This window comes from Spea bombifrons, chromosome 1, assembly GCF_027358695.1.
Source record: "Spea bombifrons isolate aSpeBom1 chromosome 1, aSpeBom1.2.pri, whole genome shotgun sequence".
NCBI classification, from domain to species: Eukaryota; Metazoa; Chordata; class Amphibia; order Anura; family Pelobatidae; genus Spea; species Spea bombifrons.
The window spans coordinates 52,901,339-52,920,262 of NC_071087.1; the positions used below are offsets into that span (position 1 = coordinate 52,901,339).

Genomic DNA, 18,924 nt, shown 5'->3' on the forward strand with positions numbered 1-18,924 from the left:
AGAATGATATGTATAAGTGTAAGAATAGCAGGAAGTATTTGTAAAGAGTAAGTCTGGTAGAAAGCAGTAAAAATTGAGCCGTGGACAGGAACATGCTGTTGATTGCTATTGTAATTGCGCCACTTTACACCATACACATGGATGGAACATAAAAACAAATACATTTTCTTGTTTATTTGCTTAATTTGACTTTAGAATCTGTAGCTAGTTTTGAAGTAATTTGTCTGTTTAGTAATTTTTTATGCATATGCCTGTGAACTGCCATTTAGAGATGTTTAACATGACAGTAAAGATTTCCAACTCGCTTTGTGTCTCAAGACAAAGGACGTGACTGTGTGTTTGTTTCAATGCTAAAGTGATATGTGTGTCAAAAACCTTTTTTTCCCCTTACTTTTTCACTCTGGCCAATGAGCATTTACATGGGGAAGGGACAAGCATTTTAACTTGACAGTAGCAGCAGTTACAGATTGAGTTGGAATGTGAGACAGTGACATTTTAGCAGAGGCTGAGATTAATGTTCATTGCTCATATACAATACGACAAGTTAATTAATAATAGTGTGTTTTAGTGCAGAATATTTACTGGTGTGGGGTGAGTTGAAGAAGCTGTAGTGTACTATATATATATACATATATAAATACTGTATTGGCCCAAATATTGAGGTCTTTAAAGGGGGGCGCAGCCTATATTCGGGGTTGCACAGGGATGCGCAGTTCATGTGGCCCGACATCCGAGACATGCAGTTCCGGGCGGGGTGGAAGTGCCAGTAGCAGAGGTTATCTACGCGTATCGCGCGGGTGTTCACCGGCGGAGGCGATGCGTGTAGACAGCCTCCGCTGTCGGCACTTCCGCCAGTGCTTCTCCATCATAGAAGCCCTGGCGGAAGTGCCGGCAGTGGCCACCGGCCAGCCCCGCTAGACACCAGGGAGTCTGGGGGTGCATTGGTAAGTCGGGGGTTGGCACTTCTAGGAAGCAGAGTGGTATATCAGGGGGGCAGAGTGGCATTTCTAGGGGCATAAAGTTTACCTGGGGGATCAGAGTGGCATATCTAGGGGGCATAAAGCATATCATGGGTTATAAAGCATATAAGGGGCAGAGTGGCATATCAGGTCTATATTAGAGCCAATACGTTATATACTATATACTCTTATACAGGGACTGCAGCAGACATTTTTCCCCATTTATTTTAGGGTGTTTTGTTTTCTCTTTAAATATTTATTTAGACAAAACCTCTAGTTTTTGATCAATCATAAAAAATATTTGTGACCAAATTAGGATTGATTGTGTGTTTTAGTTGTTTATGAAATATACTTTTCCTGAGTTGAGTTTAGTTGATTAAAACAGTTGCCCATTTGCTCTACCAGCCAAACCTCTAATTTGTGGACAACACAATGTTTTATACTATCTTTATATCTTATTATGTATTCATTGATAAATATTGCTATCAAAACAGGCAGTGTAACAGTGTATTAGTTGTTTAAAGCTACCAGCCAAAGCTCTAACTTGTGGACAACACAAACTTAAATAATGAATTCCTGGAACAAAATAAGGTCTGGGCAACAGATTACATGTGGAGGTAGAGAAGCTTGTCAGTAAGCTGATAGAGATGGTCACATGCATGCGATTGTAGACACCACAGAGTGCATGCTGGCCACCCTCCCAGACCCAAAGGTTAATGGTAAGTTGGCCCTTAAAAATGTTAAAACTTGGAGGGACATGCTTTTTGTAGGGTGTGTGAGATGCAGCACAAAAGGGGCATGCTAAGCAAAAGAGAGATACAGGAGTTGGAAATTGCAATTCACAGTAGCAGTGGCAGTAGTGCCACTCACATGTCCAATTCCCAATCCCTTGAACCCATGTGGAACAACAGCAATAGATCCACAGGAGTATCAGCCAAATGACCCTTGATACTGGTGGGTAGTACCACCCAAGTCTGAGTAGTGCCTCTGAAACGGTCAAAGCCTCGAGGAACTGCCACTACCTCCTGATACTAACCCTCTAAATTATTGGGACCAGAAAGTTGTTATCTGGGCAGGCCTCTCCTTTTGGCCCAGTAGTCTCTTTCATGCCCACTCACCAGTGTCTCAAGTGAGAGGTTTTCTCTGTCACAGACAACATAGTCAACCCCCAAAGAACACAGCTCTCCCCATTCTTGAAAGTCATTCTTCCCAAATTAGGTTACCCCGAACTCAATATTCAAAGTGAGATTGTAGTGCTGTTTCTTGCTTTATTTTGTATATTTATTAGTCATTATTATTATATTAGTAGCAATATCTTTGCCTTTTATGCTTTTTAGGGTGTGCACTCCCCTTCCTGTATATTTTTTTCCTGTGCATGTTTGAAGGTTCTGGCCATACCTTAGAGTTGAGCAGCTCCCCTTGCCACACAGGTGCCTTTTTAATGGTGTCCAGAGAAGGCTTTAAATGGCTTGAGAGACTCATTTGGGCTAAAAATGCAGCGCACTCCCATTGATTCAGCTCCTTGGTAAGCAATATCGCCATATAAAATTAGAAAGGACTTGCAAAACGTGGGTTACTTTGACGTAGTCGTGGGCTAAGCAATAAATGGCCATGTAGAGTGACAGAATCCCGATATTTATACCTTAGATATGTGCTTTTTAATGAAAGTCGATGGGTATGAACTGAATTCTTGCTTTGTTTTGTGCATTTATTGGTCATCATTCTAGCAGCAACCTGGTGCCTGTTTGCCCAAGCCCACTGCCCTATTACTCCTGCTGTTGCTCCTCTCTCGCCTTCCTTACTCTGAGGGATATTCTTATTGTAATTTCTATTATGTTGGGGTAATTCAGTCCTGCAAAACGAAGATGCGGAGAAAATAATCCAACGCTGCAAAACCGAGACTGCCAAAACGAACTCAAATTCAAATATTTGATTAAGGGCCATAAGGCTCGAAAGCGTTAGGCTATTGTTCTATTTCCTGTCTATTGCCCCCCCATGTTTATAGCTTCCCAATGAAGTCCGTTTAAGTATAGATTTTGGTGGGGTTATTTGATTTGATTTGGCTGTCTCGGTTTTGCAGCTTTAGATTATTTTCTTTGTTTTTCATTGATTTTTGGCTTGGAAGCCGGATCTGAAGTCTGCTGACCGGGTAAGCCTACCCTCCCCATACTTGGAGCGATATATATTGTTTAATATAGCTTGCTATAGTTTGGTGCTTTTCCAGTTTGTTTGTTTTTGTAATTCAATCCTGCACAAAGGGGCTGCATGTGCCTATTATCTGCCAGTGCCGGCCTGCCCAGTGTCTTATGGCTGCTGCTCCTCCTCCTTTCTCACAGTCATTACTCTGAGGTATCATTTTTTGTAATTTCTATAATATGGGGGAAATTCATTTCTGCTTCAAGGAACTACATGTGCCTATCAACTGGGGTGGTCATTGGTCAATCATTTTTTTTGTCAGTTTTGGGTAAATTCAGTTCTGCACAAAGTAGCTGGATGTGTCTGCCAGTGCCTGGTCTTCCCTGTGCCTCATTGCCCTTATATACCCTGGGGAATCAACAGTGCATCTTTTGTCCATACCCAATCCCCTCCTGCTCCCTGCCCACTCAGGACTATATGGGGCTAGACCTGCCCCTATGCACAGCTAGCCATGTCTCACACTCAGCTAGCCCCTACCCTAGAAGATGAAGAGCTCTTGGTTCCCAGTGGTTTCCAGCTATGTTCATGCCACATATATTTAATACTTCTACCCCTCCTACAAAATAATGCTTTTATGGGTGTTTGGGGTGTATAACTGGCTCATCATTTGGTAAGGATCTCAACATGCAAATCATAAAATCAGTGCACTGAAGCTTTTTGTTTTGTGGTTTTTTTTTATTTATTACACTCTTTCTAATATGTGTATTATTGTAATCATTATAAAGAAAGCGATAAAGAAAGCGATATAAATAATGGCTCTGCCACTGACACTCTTACACCTCCATTATATTCTTTCCAAGATAACAAAAGTTGCACTTTTTTTTACTGACATGTCAACGTTTGGAAGAATTCTTACCAGTTATCCATCAAATTGTTTATTCATTCAACATACACTGCTGTTCACTTAGCGGTAGAGAGACCCTCAAGTTTTCCTGAGCATTTTTCCTATGATTTATTTAATTAATATTACATTACACATGACACAGGTCATGAGCGATATTGATAGTGAACCATGAAGCAAATGGTTATGTAAATTGACTTTAAGTGGTAAAAGACTGCATTACCATTATCAAAAAACACAACCTGTATATTAAATATATCCTGTTTAAACTTCAATAAGATGCTTACATCTATATGATATCTAAATTGATTTATCACACAAAAACATTTATGTACACAGTATGCTGAGAATTGCTATTGAATTAATATAGTATTAAACTTAGTACATATTCAATGAGATTTAATTAGATCAGTGACAATAATTTGGGCTATGTATGAGCCTTTTTATTGGAGCAGCTGCCTAAGGTCCTCGGGTGCCCACATCAGGTCACCTGATGAGTTGATCTGTTTAGGATTATTGTAGGGTCCTTGGATTATTTGGTGTTGTTTTTGTACCATTTACAAGAAAAGTTGTCAGTTCAGAATCCATGCAGACTTCTTTACATTATCAAGCATACCGGTAAATGATTATAGGGCTCATCTATAGCAATAGAAATAGCACCTTCATTGATACATCTTACTGAGTGTTTCTGTAATGCACATGTCAAATCACATACTGAGAGGTCAGTGCCCATAAAACTTTTTTCAGGATGGAGGTAGTGCTCAAGCAACCTTACATTTTGTAATGACTAATCCATATGAAATTATTCTACAGAACCACAATTTCACATTGGAATAAATTTAACAGAAGGACAAGTGTTTCAATAACATAAGTGGACATAAGAAATCATAGATTTTATCCTTTTTTTACATGCCTTTAACCTGATCATATTGGTGGTAATAATCATACTCTCGAGCATACCCATCATAGATATGGTTCCTGTAGTGATATTCGTCTTCATAGCGTGCATAAGTGTCACCTCTGGTTCTGTAGTCAATTTCATTTTCATGATCATATCCATTCTCATACTGGTATCCGTCATTTGCTGTTTCATACACAACAGTGCTCACAATGCCTCCGTTACTACCTTCCTCATTACCTAAGGTTTCTTCAACAGTGCTTGCTGGGATCACAGTAGCATCAAGAACTTGGGCCTCGACTTGTCTAGTGGCAGGCTCAATAGTGCCAGCCTGCGTAGGCTCAGTTTCAAGGCTGATCTCTGTAGTGTTGAATTGTTCACCATCCTCGGTCTCAGTCTCATTTTGGTTTGCTGTGGTGTCTTCCACCTATTCGTATCGAAAAGAAACATTTGACTGGCGAGTCACTTTAAATGAGATTAGTTCAATAAATAAAGTGCCGAACAAAGGCGTAGTCAACATTGACAAAAACATGGTTTTATCCAAATTTGCTCCAATAAACTGACTCTTTCTGTAGACTTAGAGGCTGCCATTGCTGCAGTTGTGGTAGATTGGGTGACCTTACCTGCTCAAACACCACTCTGAGCTGATTTTGTATGGCAATGCTAATGAAATCCTATCTTCCATAGACTTTCATCAGTCAGAGAACATCCTTTGCCACAGGCAGAATGATAAGTATTTGTATAGTAGACTGTGCTAAAATAGCAGAGTTAGAATACATACAAATCTCTAAAATGCAGCTATCTGAAAACATTATATTATTAACTGCACAATGTGTTTGAATATGTATTTTTAATCTGATACCAGTATAAAAAATGGTGGGAGTTCCCTTTGATGCTATATTTACCCCCCCCATATGTATCAAATGGGGGCCCTAACATGAGCATGACTGATATTGCATCATTAATAAGCTTCTGTGGACAGGTCCTCTTGGAATTCCTGCTTACAAGTGCATTGGCTGGCAAAGCGATTTTAAGTCTACTATGCCTAGATGAGTCATGTGGACTTGAGCTTCTCTTGAACCAAGTGAAGGGTAATATATAGAGCGTGGTTAACATCAGTGAGCTATATAATTCTATTACCTCTGGAGCAGATGTTCCTCCATTTTCGCTTTCATTTTCGCTTTCATTTTCGCTTTCATTTTCACCTTCTGCTTCTTCAGAGTCAGCCTCTTCAGCTGCCCCTTTTCCTTCAGAGCCTCCTGTTTCTGTGCCTCCTGTTTCAGACCCTCCTGTAGTTGGAGCCTTATTTCCATTTTTAATTACTTCTGGTGACTCAACCTATTGATTTAAACATTTTTTTACATTGAAAAGGTGATCTGCGAAATCCAGTAATTTTCAATTTGTTATTGAGTTGTGGTTACATTTTTAATGTTTGTACAGTGATAACGTGCTACATTTAGCTAGCGGATATATAGAATATAGGGTTTCTCTTATCAACATGTAATCAAGCACTTTAACGTTCATTACAGAGCCACATGTTATGTGTCATCCAGAAGTCCAATTGTATTTGCAGTCTCTGGTGTGTGTGGTCGTAAGTTCATACTCTTAGTTTAAGATATGATTACATCCATTGATAAATGTTATTGTCTTTTATACTAAAGCTGGTAATGTGGCTGGATTTCACATAATAATATTTCTATTAATATATAGAGTATATATATATATATATATATATATATATATATATATATATATAAATTTTTGAATATCTAAATGAAATACTAGAAAATTATAGAAATATAACATTTAATTTCATTTAGCTAAATATAGCACCAGCAGATTCCATAGTGCATAAAGTTTATATTGATATGTAAACATTATTTCATATCTTTATTAAGTGTAGGAACTGGAAAATATAGAATTTGAGAAAAGATGATTTGATGATGACAAAATATGGCCCTTGAACTGTGGGAATTAAAAAATGCAGAAGGTGACACTCTGCAGCACGCTATGTAAAGTCATTGACCTTCCAGAAATATACACTTATAGTAAGCGGCAAATTGTTCTGGAGCATATCATCCTCTCAACACTCAAATTCCAAATTAGGCTAGTAGATCATTCTGGAGGTGTTTTAGCTCTTGCCAGGATCATCTGGAACCCACCATTACTGGTATTAAGCTGCCTATGTTTTGTTTGAGGTTAACCTCACATGTGGTTTAGAAGCAAGAAATACTGCTCTAGCTGAAAGCATATGACTCATAAAACCCCCATACTTTAAAAATAGGCTAGATGATTACATGTTAGTTTGATAATGTTCAGCTCATGTATTTGTCTGTAAATGTGCCCATAGTTTTTGAATAAACTGAACTTTCTCACAATACAACAGAACTCCATTCATTATTTTTTTTAATGGTTTTATTCGATGTGTCTACAAGCAAATTATTACCAAGAACTAAATTAGAAAAATGATAGTGAGTTTTAGACATCTTGGTGCAGTTTGAGAATTGAGGTCCAGTCAGCAGGAACATCCCACTGGTAGCTAAGGCTATGGAGTTGTGATATGACATATCTCATGCATATTGAGCTCAGTCTTAATGCTCCTGTATAGATAGTGATGACCTTCAGCTCAGAGCTGGGCTGGCTGCAAACCCTGGGGTTCTGTGTGGAAGCCTCATCCATAACCAACCTTCCATTCACTCTTGTCTACTAAACATACAGTACAGTGTGACATGTCATGGAAGTATGTGTTAATATAAATAAAGCTTTTCTTTCCTTTATAACTTGCACAGTTTCTAAACAACCTAAACATTAGGTATGACACACAAAGCCCTTATACTTCTAAACACTACTTGGGTAAGTCCAAACCTGATTGTAACTGTGCTACCACATTATTATTTTTTTCTCTACTTACCAATGTATTACTGATATCGCTGCATCTGATCCATTGCTGTTGATGCTTACTTTTTTTCCCACCATTATAGATAAAAAACATCACTAGATGTTGTTAATAAATGGCAATTTAAATACAATAAGGCAAAGTAACACGTAAGCAATTTCTGCCATCAACCTTTTCCCTGTTGAATAGGATATTCCTCTTGATAAAATAAATAAAAATAAATAAAATAATAATATAATAAATAAAATAAAAAATATGATCCGCAATTCACAAAAAAACTTGCCTACCTCATCTGAGCTATCTTCGTTTTCTTCTGAGGAATCACCACCCTAAATTTACAAGAAGAAATAAAAATGATATATTTAGTGGAACCATTGGTTATAGACCTTGTGTTGTGTTATAAATCATAACTCTGTACCCCTCAATATTCCAGGAGTCTAAATCGGGCCACATGCTGGGGGTGTGGCAAGAACCAAGCAGGAGTGGTGACAACAGTGGGCAGGGCTGATGGCACTTCATTCTGCTCCACCTTTGCCATGCCATCTTGCTGTTCCCAGCATCAGAGCTTCATGAGGTGGCCACATGTGAGCAGCACAGAATGCTATGGATTTCAAAGGTCTCTGGGTCAGTCAGGGAAGATCAGAGGATTACCCGAACCAGCCCTTGATCCCAGTTACCTGGGACATTGGGACAGTGTCTGAAAATTAAGGCTGTTCCACAAAAACTAGGACCGTTAGGCGGTATATAATGTGTAGTTATAGTTATGTAAAACAGCAAATGTATCTCCTTAAGTACAGAGATACATAAATGCATAACAGGACATTTATTTGGTTTGACTATTCCTTAATATAAATACAGTGAAGTCTACATTCTCCCTGTGCACTCGAGATAAAACCAAATATGACTTTCCCTTCGATGGCTTGGTAGGCTTGGCAAACCTTCAGATAAGTATAACTGAATAATTGTATGAAAGGATTATGATAATAAGAAAAACGAGTCTGTACAAGCACTTACCTTGGCAATATTTATGTAATGTCTATTTGGTCCCTGCAAGAATAGGTTTCTGTAGAAGTAGTAGCCATATCTATTTCTAGGTAACTGAAAAATAAGAATGGATAATTTTACATTTAGGAAAAAAATCCTTAAATTCTTAACTTTATTGATTTACCTTAGACAATAGACAATTCAGATGCTTTTTGAGTACTTATTAATGGGGTAAATGGACATGGGAATAGTAATAACTATGGTTTTATCCCCTAAGTGACAGCTACGTAAAAGCTGTGTAACAGGCAAAATGGACAACCAGCTTCATATATACATTCTCAACCTCATAACTCTATCTTAATGGAACTACACTCTGAGCCTTGTACTAAACAAATGCAGAAGCACTTTAAGACTGGTAGCCGCTAATGACATAAGTCCAGCCCACACATTACGTTTTTTTTGGAGTGGCAGATTGTGTGTGGCTGAAGCAATGTCAGTCGGTGTACCTAGTCTAAGATACAGTTTTTCAAAATAATGCATTACTAAAAGAGCGGTGAATGAATGGCATATCCTTCCAGCAGATAAGCAAAAGGCTAACATAGTCATAGAATTTATGCATGCATGGGATAAGGTATACTGATATGCTGAACTTTTAAGCTTTTGGAACAGGTGGAAATAGAAACTTTATTCAAAAGGAGTGCAAAGTCACCGGTAAAGTCCAGGTTATCAACTGAGTCAACAACATCCACTGGATTCTGCTTTTGCTCTTGCTGGTGGATGTCTTCATAATCCAACCACTGGCAAGGGGGAAGTGAAAGGGTGACAACAAACATCCTTGTCAGACTCCAGTTTACACCTGGAAGCTGTCTGTGAGATACCCCCTACCAACTTGACTGGGATGCCGTAGTGTTGAAGGGGCTTCCAAATGGTCCTTTGATCAACACTGTCAATCGCCTTCTCATAGTCGACAAAGTTGATGTGCAATGAGGAGTTCTACTCCAAGGACTGCTCGATTAAGATGCAGAGCATTGCTAGCTTGTCTCTGCATGGTCTGTTCTGCTTGAATCCTACCTACTCTTATTGTAGCTGTGGATTGATAGTGACCTTTATTCTCTCTAGGAGGACCTGTTGATCTTCCCCGACACCGACAGGAGTATGATTGCTTTATAGTTGGCACAATTGCTGAGGTCTTCTTTCTTGGGGATTTTGATGAGGTATCCCTCCCCATACTTCCCATACCCTCTTAGACAGCAGATACAACATCTCCACTGAATCATCTAGGTCTGGTTTTTAGAGCCTCTGCTGGAATGTTATCGGGCCCAGCCACCACCCTGTTCTTTATCGGGATAATGACTTGATCTCTGGTTGGCTGGTTAGAGTTGGGAGGTCCTTGTTGGCTTGGTTGATATGGTAGTGCTGGCCTGTTCAGGAGTTCCTCAAAGTGCTCCCCCCACTCTGTTCATCTGTTGTTTGATACCTTTGATGTTATTTCCATGCTCCTCTGTGATGGGTCATTCTGGTTTGTGGAGGTTTCCAGACAGTCCCTTGGTGATGTTGTACAGCTGTTTCATTTTGCCACTGTATGCTGCCTGTACCCCTTCTGCAGCCAGTCAACCCTGTGAGCTTCAGGATCTTTGGTCTTGGCCTTTGCCATTGACTGCTACCTTTTTCTTCTTCCTGTCTTCTATCTTGGTCAGGGTCTCTACCTGGCATGACGATCTACGTGTCTCTTTGACTTTCTGCCAGCTGTTGAGGGCACTGTTTTGCTCTTTCTTGAGCAACTTCTGTAGTACTGCAAACCGGTTCTTCCGCGTCAGTCGAAAGTCTTCTTTGAATCTCTTCTGTCAGACATGTCAATCCAGTTCTTCTTCAGCTTCAGTTTGGCCATCCAGTCCAGAATCTTTCATATGCATTTGCCCCTTTCCCTGCTGTTGGCTATTTGCTATACTTACTGCCAGTCAGCTGCAGCACTGGCTCAACAGGGGTTGTGGGGGTCTAACTAGACTCCTTGCAAGCGATTGGTTTTGATAGAAGTTCTTTCTTGTTAAGAACTACTTCAAGTAGCAAACCAATGGTGCAAATGTGTGTGTGTTGATTTTTTGTATTATTATTGATATTTAATAGCTGATCCAAGTCTAAATATTTTTCTATATGTTCTCCCCAAAATTAGTTAAAATCATACACTGACTTTCATGCAAATTCTGTTTTTCTATTTAAAACAGAACTGGACTGTTATTGATATGCATCTCTTCCAGGTTTTTAACATACTTTTAGCTAAGATATATACCGTATTTTTCGCTCCATAAGACGCAGTTTTTTTCCTCCCAAAGTAGGATGAAAAATCAGCCGCGTCTTATGGAGCGAAGATGCAGGCAGGGAGGAGGGGGGGGGGGCAACGATATACCGTATTTATCGGCGTATAACACGCACTTTTTTAACTAAAATCCGGAGCTTAAACCCTACCTGCGTGTTATACGCCGATAAATCCGGGGTCGCAACTGAGGCAGGCGGCGGCGGCCGCCAGCAGAGGAGTCCTGGATTTCTGCCAGTCAGGGGGGCCCAAGGGGTGCCGAGCGGTTGCTGAAGACAACCGCTCGGCAACTCTCGGGCCCCCCTGCCTGACAGATATACAGGAATCCTTTGCTGGCGGCGGCGGCCGCCGCCGCCTGCCTCAGCGCTTCAACGCCTGTGTTGGAAGCGTTTGTCTCGGGTGCCGGCGCTTTACGCTGACGTCAGACGCCGGCGCTCAGCAGTGAAGCGCCGGCACCCGAGACAAACGCCTCACGCTTCCAACACAGGAGTTTAAGGTAAGTGACCGGGGCGGGGGGGGGGAGATCCTGAGAAGGGGGGGTTAGGGAGTTAGAGGGGAGATCCTGAGAAGGGGGGGTTAGGGAGTTAGAGGGGAGATACTGAGAAGGGGGGTTAGGGAGGGAGGTCTTACTGTGTGTGTGTGTCTTACTGTGTTTGTGTGTGTGTGTCTTACTGTGTGTGTGTGTGTCTTACTGTGTTTGTGTGTGTGTCTTACTGTGTGTGTGTGTGTCTTACTGTGTGTGTGTGTGTATCTTACTGTGTCTGTGTGTGTCTCACTGTGTCTGTGTGTGTCTTACTGTGTCTGTGTGTGTCTTACTGTGTCTGTGTGTGTCTTACTGTGTCTGTGTGTGTCTTACTGTGTCTGTGTGTGTCTTACTGTGTGTGTCTTACTGTGTTCATAGCTTATTCAGTTATTGTAATAAATATTTTAGCCCATTTTTTAGCTCAAAATATTTTTTCCTTTTTTTTCTCCTCTAAAATCTAGGTGCGTCTTATCAGCAGGTGCGTCTTATAGAGCGAAAAATACGGTAACTTAAGGTTACCTGTAAATAATTAACAAATTATGGGCATGTTTTATCATGTCACAGTTGATAAAAATATCAGGTAATCAACAGTGTATAGTTACATTTTATAGGTTTATGTAGTACATTGAACTACAAAATGTAGGCTTTATGACAGATCTGCTTTAAGGGTAAGCTAAGCACATTATGTCAATACAGCTAGTTAGACAAACAGGGAGTTGAAGTGATTCTAGGAGAGGACAGATCCATCACAATTATATATCTCCTAGTTTAGCACTGGTTTAGAACATCTCAAAAAAGTTCTTTAGTTTGTCCGAGCATTTTATTTATCAGGAACTGAGTCGCTCATTTGAACTTTTTAATTATTATTTTTAGGCTTGCTTTCCCGCTACAGTAGGTGTGTATGTGGTTTTATTGTATAATCATGTAATTGCAACACATCCCTGCCAAAATATATTTAGAAGATGATGCCACACATTAACTTTTCCATCATACTTTCCACACATTTTAGAAAAAAAAACAGAACCAGCAGTGAAAGGTGTATTTACTGCTGTTGGTTATGCTCCTTGATAGTGAGCTAGATTCTTATTGCCTCAGAAGTGAAAATACGTTTAACAAACAGCAAATTATGAAACATGGAATGTATTAAGGTTTTGTATTTTTGTCAATGGGACATTTATTCATTCTTTTCTTTTTTACACATTTATGTTTGTTATGTAAGTGAATAGGGATGATGTGAAACAATGCATTTAACAGACTATGCAAATGAAGGGCCAACCCTTGTAAGTATTTTTTACTTCTCCAAGGAATAATTAAATCGCTTCATCTTACCACAGCTTGCGCAGAGTTATCTCAAGGGCTTTAGGGCTAAGAAAGTTTATGGAACCAATTGGCTGCCATCATTTACCCTCTTATTTTAAACATTGTGATTGGTTTAATGACGTACCACTTTCTCATCAGAGTCACTTCCTTTCCACTTTCTTTGGTAACGATTAATCTGAAGGAAAGAGAATGATACAATTTTACATTATGTATAGTGCAACTATATGTAAAATGTGAACGTTTATAACATGTATCAGGCTGGCTAATGTTGGCTACCTATCTCAAGTAGGGTTCCCATAGTAATTTGTAAGAGACACTGTATAAAATGTAACACTCATTCATAATCTATATGAACCCTAGCTGTGTATTAAATAAACATATCTATCTATCTATCTATCTATCTATCTATCTATCTATCTATATAGATAGATATAGATATATATATATATGCTTTACCTGGGATATTAACACATAGCTGGTAGAAGATTTAGGATACCAAGTTACAGTACATAGGATGATGGTTTCTATGCGCTATAGACCAAAAAAGTAACTGCATATAGCTTGTGCTTTTCATTTTAAGATCAGTATAAGTGTTTTGAATATATTTAGTTTAAAAACTCACCTTCTTGTTACTATGACCAGATGCAGCCTGTGGACACCATTATCTAATTAATTTCTTCCCCAGAAGTCATTTCTTTTTTCATTGCCCTCCTTTAAAAAGGCTACCAAGCAACAGCAATCAACAACTTAGAGATACAATTGTATGAAAAAGAAAGTACACCTTCTTTGAATTCCATGGTTTTAATACATCCTCAGATGAGGAACAACACATGACATTTTACACTGTGTATTCAACAAAAATAAAGCCAAAATGCAGAAGCCGTGTGTGAAAAGCTAAGTACACCCTTACTGCTTCCACAGGAATTCATTTTCTAAGCAACTGATAGGTGTAGCTAATCAAATGCTCTTGATTAATTGAACATCAGCAAGTGTGACCATCTCAATTAAAGCAGAATTTTTATAATTTTGGTGGTCTGGAGCATTCAGGTGTGTTAACACAATGCCAAGGAGGAAAGACATAAGCAATCATCAGCAATGATCATAGAGATGCAATTGTTGCTGCTCATCAATCTGGCAAGGGTAATAAGGCTATTTCCAAACAATTTAAGGTCCATAATTTAAGAAAGTAAGAAAGATTATTCGAAAGTGAAACAATTCAAGACAGTTGCCAATCTTCCCAGGAGTACATGTCCCAGCAAATTCACCCCAAGGCCAGACCATGCGATGCTCAGAGAAATTGCCAAAAAAAACAAGTTAGATCTCAAACTCTACAGGCCTTAATTAGCATGTTAAATGTTAAAATTCATGACATTACAATTAGAAAAAGTATGGTTTGTTTGGAAGGGTTGCCAGGAGAAAGCCTCTTCTCTCTAAAAAGAACTTGGCAGCATGGCTAAGGTTTGCAGCATGGCTAAGGTTTGCAAAGATGCATCTAAAAAACCACAACACTACTGGATCAATGTCCTTTGACCAAGAACAAAGCGGTGATGTTTGGCCATAATGCACAGTGCCACGTTTGGCGAAAACCAAACACAGCATATCAGCACAACCATCTAATATCATGGTGGCGGAAGGGTGATGATTTGGGCTTGCAGCCTTGTAGCCACAGGACTTGCAGTCATTTAATTGAAACTCCTCTATGGCCAAGTATTCTAGAGTCAAATGTGATGCAATCTGTTGGACAGCTAAAGCTTGGATGAAATTGGGTCATGCAACAGTGATCCCAAGTACACTAGCAAATCTACAACAGAATAGCTGAAAAAGAAAAGTATCAAGGTGTTGCAATGGCCCAGTCAAAGTCTCCTCAAGCTGAGGAGAGACTTTCTGTCAGGGTGCACTGAGAGAACCCCGACGAAGCAACTCACCTGAGTACCCGCCGATCGCGGGTACCAGCTCCCACGCCACCGCTCTCACCTCCATCCCCGTTCTTGCTCCGACGGCTGCTCCCGCGGCTGAATCTAAGAGCGCGCGCGCGCCCCCCCACCTTTCTTTATTCACTCTTGAATGGAGAACGCGGGGAACGCGCGTCAACGAGGCCACGCACAGGGATGGGGCGACACCTAGTGGTGGTTTTAAAAAGCAGCACTGAGTTTCACTCAGTGCTCAATTATTGTGCCAGATAGAGCTATTCTTTTGCTGTGCTTTCTAAATTATCCTGGTTTTGACCCTTGGCTTTCGTACCACGACTTTGTTGCCGTCTCCAGTCCTGACCCTTGGCTTTTTCAGGGAAACGACTACGTTTCACATCCTGCATACTGGGTCCTTCTCCTCAACCCCGACATAATAATTGAGCCGCTATGGAACCCGCTGGATTATCTGAGACTCTCGCTGGCCCAACTCAGCAATTGGCCACATTTTCACAAACTTTACAGGAGATCCAGGCTGAGCAACACCATTTAAGACAACAGGTGCACCATCTGCAGCTGCAACAGAATGCTCCTGCTGAACAAGTTCCAGCCACACCTGCTACCATAGCACCTCCTATTGCTGAGGGCGCCTCTGCTTTGGAACCTCAGATACCGTTACCTGAGTGATTCACAGGAGACTGTAAGACATATCGTACCTTTATAACCTCCTGCGAGATTCTCTTTCATCTTAAACCGCGACACTTTCAGAGAGCGTGCATAAAGAAACGCCCACAAATCTCAATATACTGAAGCATAAAAAGAGTGGGCCAAAATTCCTCTACAATGATATGAGAGACTGATAAAGTAATACAGGAAACAATTACGTTATTGCTGCTAAAGGTGGTTCTACAGCTATTGAATAATAAGGTGTACTTAGTTTTTCACACATGGCTTCTCCATTTGGCTTTATTTTTGTTGAATACATCATTACACAGTATAATATGTTGTGTGTTGTTGTTTATCTTAATTTGTATTTACCTAATTTTTAGACCTGCTTAGGAACAGATGATTGTTATTTCCTCATACATAAAACCATAGAATTCAAAGAGAGTGTACTTTATTTTTCACACAACTGCATGTTAATGGGGAGGAACAGTACTGTACTCATTAGGCGGCTTTTCATACATACTACTACTGTTTAAAAGTGTTGGGTAACTTAGCTGTTTTCATGGAAAACAAGGACATTTCTAGTTGTGCTAACATAATTGTAAAATGTTTTTTCTAATGATAAAAGAGTATTTTAAACTTAAACTTGGATCAGCTAACAAAGCATGCCATTGGAACACAAGAGTGATGGTTGCTGATAAAGGTCCTCTGTATGTCTTTGAAGATATAGCATTAAAAATTTGTTGTCTCCAGCAATAATAGTAATTTACAACATTAACAATGTCTACTGTGGTTCTGATACATTTTGTTATTTTAATGAATAAAATTAGCTTTTCTTTAAAACAAAAGGACATCTCTAAGTGACCCCCAACTTTTGAATGGTAGTGTATATACTTTTTTTTAATACATTGGGCTCTTGCTGCATTCATTTTTATGCAACAGTCAATGTTAGTGAATATCTGTTCATATTATACTTTATTGTGTTTGAGTAATATCCCTAATGTCTTAAGCACATTAAACTATGGCACTGTGCTCACCTAAAGATGTTGATATCTTTAATCTGTTACTCCTAAAAACCTGTCTCTAAAAGGAACCAGGCAATCCGCTGAAGAATCAGCAGTGCATATGAGCTACAATTTTACTATGTAGTCCATAACGGGGTTGCCTTATGTCAGTGAGTCAAGTGAGTTAACACCACCTTCTCGGGGCAGGTTACAGCACTCATAACACAGAACAATTATGGATATTAGATGTCCTGGGTTATGAATATTATATTAACAAAAATAAGGATAACACAAATAAAAGACAAGTAGTTTTAAATTGCAACCCTTAAAATATTGCGTCCCAAATGAGATGTAATCCTTCCTATCAGTATGTGACCATACAAAATAACATAGTACTTCCAGAGTAAAAGACCAAAGCAATCTATATCTCTATCAGCCAGAAGACTGTGGTGAGGAAAACTCAGTATTTACAGCGCCAAAAAACAGTGTTTTATGTTTGCTTGAATCAGTTTGAGAGCTACAATAATTAGTTCTGTGGTACTCAGCCTTAAAACCATAAGTTGACCTCAAATATCCACCACAGGCTTATAAGATGGTTTATGAAGTAGACCACTCCATATTGAAACTTTCATTAAATACAGTACAAGAAAGAGCAATATTGTTTGTATTTTTTGTTTATCACAGTCCTTTATGGGCAGCAATAACAAGTAATATGATTGCTTCAAAAGCCAGAAAGACTCTTTTTACTTACATAAAATGCAGTGCTCAGGCCGAACAAAAAGACCAAAATGAGTGCTGTCTTCATTTTATTCAATTACTGAAAAAGATATATAAAAAATGATATGTTTATATGTGTGCATTGGTTTAATATATATATAATATATAATATTTCTACTACCCCTTAAATTTAAGTGGAAGGGTTTTCCATCACCTTTACCCACCATACCTTATGTAATGGTATTTCTTGGCTACCCCAAGCCTCAACTATTAAGCCAGTATCACAACCTCATGCTGAGGAGTCTCATTAAGGACGAAACAGCTGTCCATGAGTGGTGATCTGGCTAATTCAACAAAAGAAGGTCGCTGGGAGCAATTATTATGATTGTCCAACAAGTTTAAATAGTGTTAGGAGAATTATAGTGAATTGAAACAATTGAGGACATTCTACAAAGAACCAAAGCCTCAGAGTTTCTCCAGGGGTTAGCGAGAATCACGCATAATTCAGTGTTGAAAATAATCACATGCATTATTCTGGGGCACTAGGCCCTTCTTGTAACTTTGTAGGTATGGCACTATGAAATTAGGCAAAGTGTGTTTGAAGATTCATCTCCATTCTTCATCCTCACCAGCAAGTTGGCTGACAGAGTAAGTAGCAAAGCGATCTTCTATCATTGATGTAGTTAAGAACGTCTCCTATCAAATGCCACTTCTGAAATAAGCTGTTTTTTATGTTTCCTCCAATTGCATGGGCATTGTAAAAATAACGTTGTCTTCCTGAATTCAGGTGTTTGTGTTTCAAAAAATCAGTGCACAATTTTACTTTGTCCAGCAAAGCCTAGTAGACATCAGCACCATTAACTTGCAGTGTGAGTTGGATTTTCAGCACCGTTCCATCCCATCTACTGGGTAGAGAAGCTTTTTTTTTCCAGATTATAATTATATATCTGATCAGAAATATATAATTATTTATCTGATAATTGCTAAATTAAAACTTCTTATATTCCCCTTATGTATTTTTTATTTTAACAAACATGCTTTCAGGTACACAATGACTCAAATAGTTAAAGAGCCAGATTTTAAGGAAGTCTTTGATTACCGGTAAGTTAAGTAATATAAGTAAAAGATAGATTGATTCAACTTCCTACTATTGGTCCTCCAGCACTGGGCTTGTTACAATGTAATCAACTTCTTCCAAAGCCAGAATACAAAAGCTCCTAAACGATCTACAGACCTCAATGCGGCTAATGTTTTTGAAGTATTTATTTTTCAGTTACTTTATATTAATATGATTTACCAACAAAACAAGAATTAACATAAGCAATGGAAGAAACAAATTCCAATAATTGAATTGTTGGGTTATCAGCTAGTAGTAAATAGAGACATTGAATATTATCAGAATATTGATACCCATTCATTGAAAATACTGCAGCTATATGTGAAATTATCCTTGCCCAACCATACTAAAATATGACACAACCTTATTACAAGCCCTTAATTAGTATGTATCAATTTCCATTGGTAGCTTCAGGCCACATAAATGTGCGTAGGTATTTCTGCCCCGACACTATCAATGTAGATTTTATATATTAAAAAAAAAAGCAGCAACGCGTTCTATACAGAAATAATATTGACAATACAAGTTATTTCCCTAACAGCATCACTGTAAAACAAAATGTGTCTTATTAAGGTCTGTGAGCTA

General features: G+C 39.0%; 1 protein-coding gene across 1 annotated transcript; it reads right to left on the reverse strand.

Moving 5' to 3' along the window:
* Window positions 1–4,534: 4,534 nt before the first annotated feature.
* IBSP (integrin binding sialoprotein) lies at window positions 4,535–17,318 on the reverse strand. Its single transcript, XM_053461620.1, has 6 exons — window positions 17,257–17,318; window positions 13,053–13,103; window positions 8,805–8,888; window positions 8,078–8,119; window positions 6,035–6,232; window positions 4,535–5,321 (listed from the first exon to the last, which is right to left on the reverse strand). Exons 1-6 carry the CDS (start codon window positions 17,308–17,310, stop codon window positions 4,902–4,904), a joined length of 849 nt encoding a protein of 282 aa, XP_053317595.1. The 5' UTR covers window positions 17,311–17,318; the 3' UTR covers window positions 4,535–4,901.
* Window positions 17,319–18,924: the final 1,606 nt, after the last annotated feature.

Coding starts and splice junctions, on each gene's coding strand:
- IBSP (XM_053461620.1), bottom strand. CDS start 17,310: ATGAAGACAGCACTCATTTTGGTCTTTTTGTTCGGCCTGAGCACTGCA. Junction 8,889..13,052: donor GTGACTCTGATGAGAAAGTG/GTACGTCATTAA, acceptor CTTATTTTTCAG/TTACCTAGAAATAGATATGG. Junction 5,322..6,034: donor GAGGAACATCTGCTCCAGAG/GTAATAGAATTA, acceptor CGATACGAATAG/GTGGAAGACACCACAGCAAA.